The 2,031-nt window shown below is 47.2% G+C and overlaps 1 protein-coding gene and 1 long non-coding RNA gene across 3 annotated transcripts in view; one reads left to right on the top strand and one right to left on the bottom strand.

Moving 5' to 3' along the window:
- The first annotated feature begins 613 nt into the window (after nt 1–613).
- LOC119331125 (protein DETOXIFICATION 16-like) overlaps nt 614–2,031 on the top strand; it is a 9,181-nt gene continuing 7,763 nt past the window's right edge. For both annotated transcript variants that reach the window (XM_037604299.1, XM_037604300.1), the window contains exon 1: nt 614–892. In XM_037604299.1, the coding sequence (XP_037460196.1) occupies nt 635–892 (258 nt within the window). In that variant the 5' untranslated portion in view covers nt 614–634. The remainder of the gene's footprint in view (nt 893–2,031) is intronic.
- LOC119331127 overlaps nt 1,453–2,031 on the bottom strand; it is a 2,940-nt gene continuing 2,361 nt past the window's right edge. The window contains exon 2 of the long non-coding RNA XR_005160394.1: nt 1,453–1,856. This is a non-coding gene — a long non-coding RNA (uncharacterized LOC119331127). The remainder of the gene's footprint in view (nt 1,857–2,031) is intronic.

Here is a 2,031-nt window from a genome sequence, read left to right as displayed (position 1 = left end):
AACATATTTTTAAAAATAAAGAAACTGAAAAAAAGAAAAAGAAAAGAATATAAAAGTAAAGAGAGACATAAAAAGAAGAAGAAAAAAAACGAAAAACGAAAAAACAGAATACAGAGGAAAAAAACGGTTCAGGGAACCTACTAGAAGGTTTCCAAACCGGTCGGGCGCAGTGTAAAGTTGGAACTGGGCCGGCCCATATCTGGTCGCTAGCAACCTTGCCCTGTGCGAATGCCCGACAATTCGCCGCAGCGAGCGGCGAATAGGGTTTTCCGCAGAGGGTCATATAGAAAATTCCCAAATCTTTTGCCTAGTTTCAACAACAACAAAAATGAAAAGGAGGCCGAAACTGGAGGTCTTTGGGCTTTGGCACGGACAAATGGACCGATGGCTTTTGTTTTGGATGTATAAAAACGCAATGAACATCCGATTGGGCAATAAACATTTGAGGCTATTTTGGGCACACCCACCCCTTTGTTCCACGTCACTGCGGACCCTCACGTGCCGTGCGTCTATATACTCGGAAATATGAACACGAGCGACTCCTTCTCTCCCCGGCACACACTCTCGGGTAGTCACTCATACACAACACATAGAGCAAGGGTGAGGGGGGGAGGAGGCCTCATCGGAGTCCAGCATGGAGAAGGCAAGCCTCGAGGAAGCGCTCCTCCCGAGGAGCCCGGTGTGCAAGGAGCTCGGGGAGGACGAGAGCCTGGCCGTGGGCGACGAGGTGAAGCGGCAGCTGTGGCTGGCCGGGCCGCTCATCGCCGGCTGCCTGATGCAGAACCTCATCCAGATGATCTCCGTCATGTTCGTCGGCCACCTCGGCGAGCTGCCCCTCGCCGGCGCCTCCATGGCCAGCTCCTTCGCCGCCGTCACCGGATTCAGCCTGCTGGTACGTACCATTCCGTGTGGCTATTGTCATCGATTAATCCCTCGGCTTCGCAAGCACATGCAGTAGTACGCCTCTAATGGAAGATCGAAAGCTCCCTTTTCTCTTGACCTGCTGGTTCATGCATGGTAGTCCATTAGCATGGCACCTTCGTCGTACTACCAGAAAATCCACCGATTAGAAAAGGAGGAGAAAGCCATCACGTATCAACGCTCGCCTCGACTGTTGTCTGATGCGTTGCTGTCCATCCAACCGCATGATGCATGTGCTCTCTGGATTTTCTGCTGCTAGCTAGTGCTTGGAGTAGATCTAATCACACTAGCTAGCACGGTGCTGGACCAGTAGTTTATCTGTAAGATGACAAAAGTCACTGACAAGTAATGTGACACTGCCGCTATTAGTTCGCTACTGTCAACATATATGCGATTATTCTTAATCCCGCCGTAGTCCATGTGTTAGGTCGATTGATCAGGAAGGTTGGTTCTCTATGAGTAGGAAGAATTATAGTAATTGCCTAATCTGCACTTTAATCCAGAATTCCAGATCTCGACGGAGGCAGGATAGAAATTTTCAAACACAATTATATTAACCATCACTCACCCAAGAAGAAAGAAAACTATGATCAGCTAGATGACACACTGGTACAGACGAAAGTGCCATCAACATGTCCACAAAAAACAGAGAAATTATACAGAATTTTCATACCTTAATTAATGGTAACCGGTAGAGTCTTTGTGTGGCTCAAGGATGAACAACCTATGATAGTTTTCTTTTCTTTTTTCTTTTGGGATTGTAACACCAACGACACGAAGTTGTGAGACCCACGTGATTGCGCCTGTGTGTCGTTCCTCTACAAAGCTAGCAGGATGTTGTCCGTCCAATCCCGGATTGATAGCTCCGATGAGGGCACGTCACGGGGCGAGGAAGGGCAACTCCTGGCAGGACCGTGCCTAGCCTTATGGAGACCCTAATGCCAATGAGGTACAATGAAATAAAGTCTTACTACACAATAGGTACAATGAAATAAAGTCTTACTACACAATGTAGATGTGATTATACAATGGACTAATGATTATGATGTATATGTACTCAATCATAAACAACTACTGAATGAATACAACATTGTGAAGTGCGAGAGGGGG

The sequence above is a fragment of the Triticum dicoccoides genome, chromosome 7A (genome assembly GCF_002162155.2).
Source record: "Triticum dicoccoides isolate Atlit2015 ecotype Zavitan chromosome 7A, WEW_v2.0, whole genome shotgun sequence".
NCBI lineage: Eukaryota > Viridiplantae > Streptophyta > Magnoliopsida > Poales > Poaceae > Triticum > Triticum dicoccoides.
The sequence above is the reverse complement of the archived record's forward strand: the minus strand, read 5'-3'. Positions and strand labels throughout refer to the sequence as shown.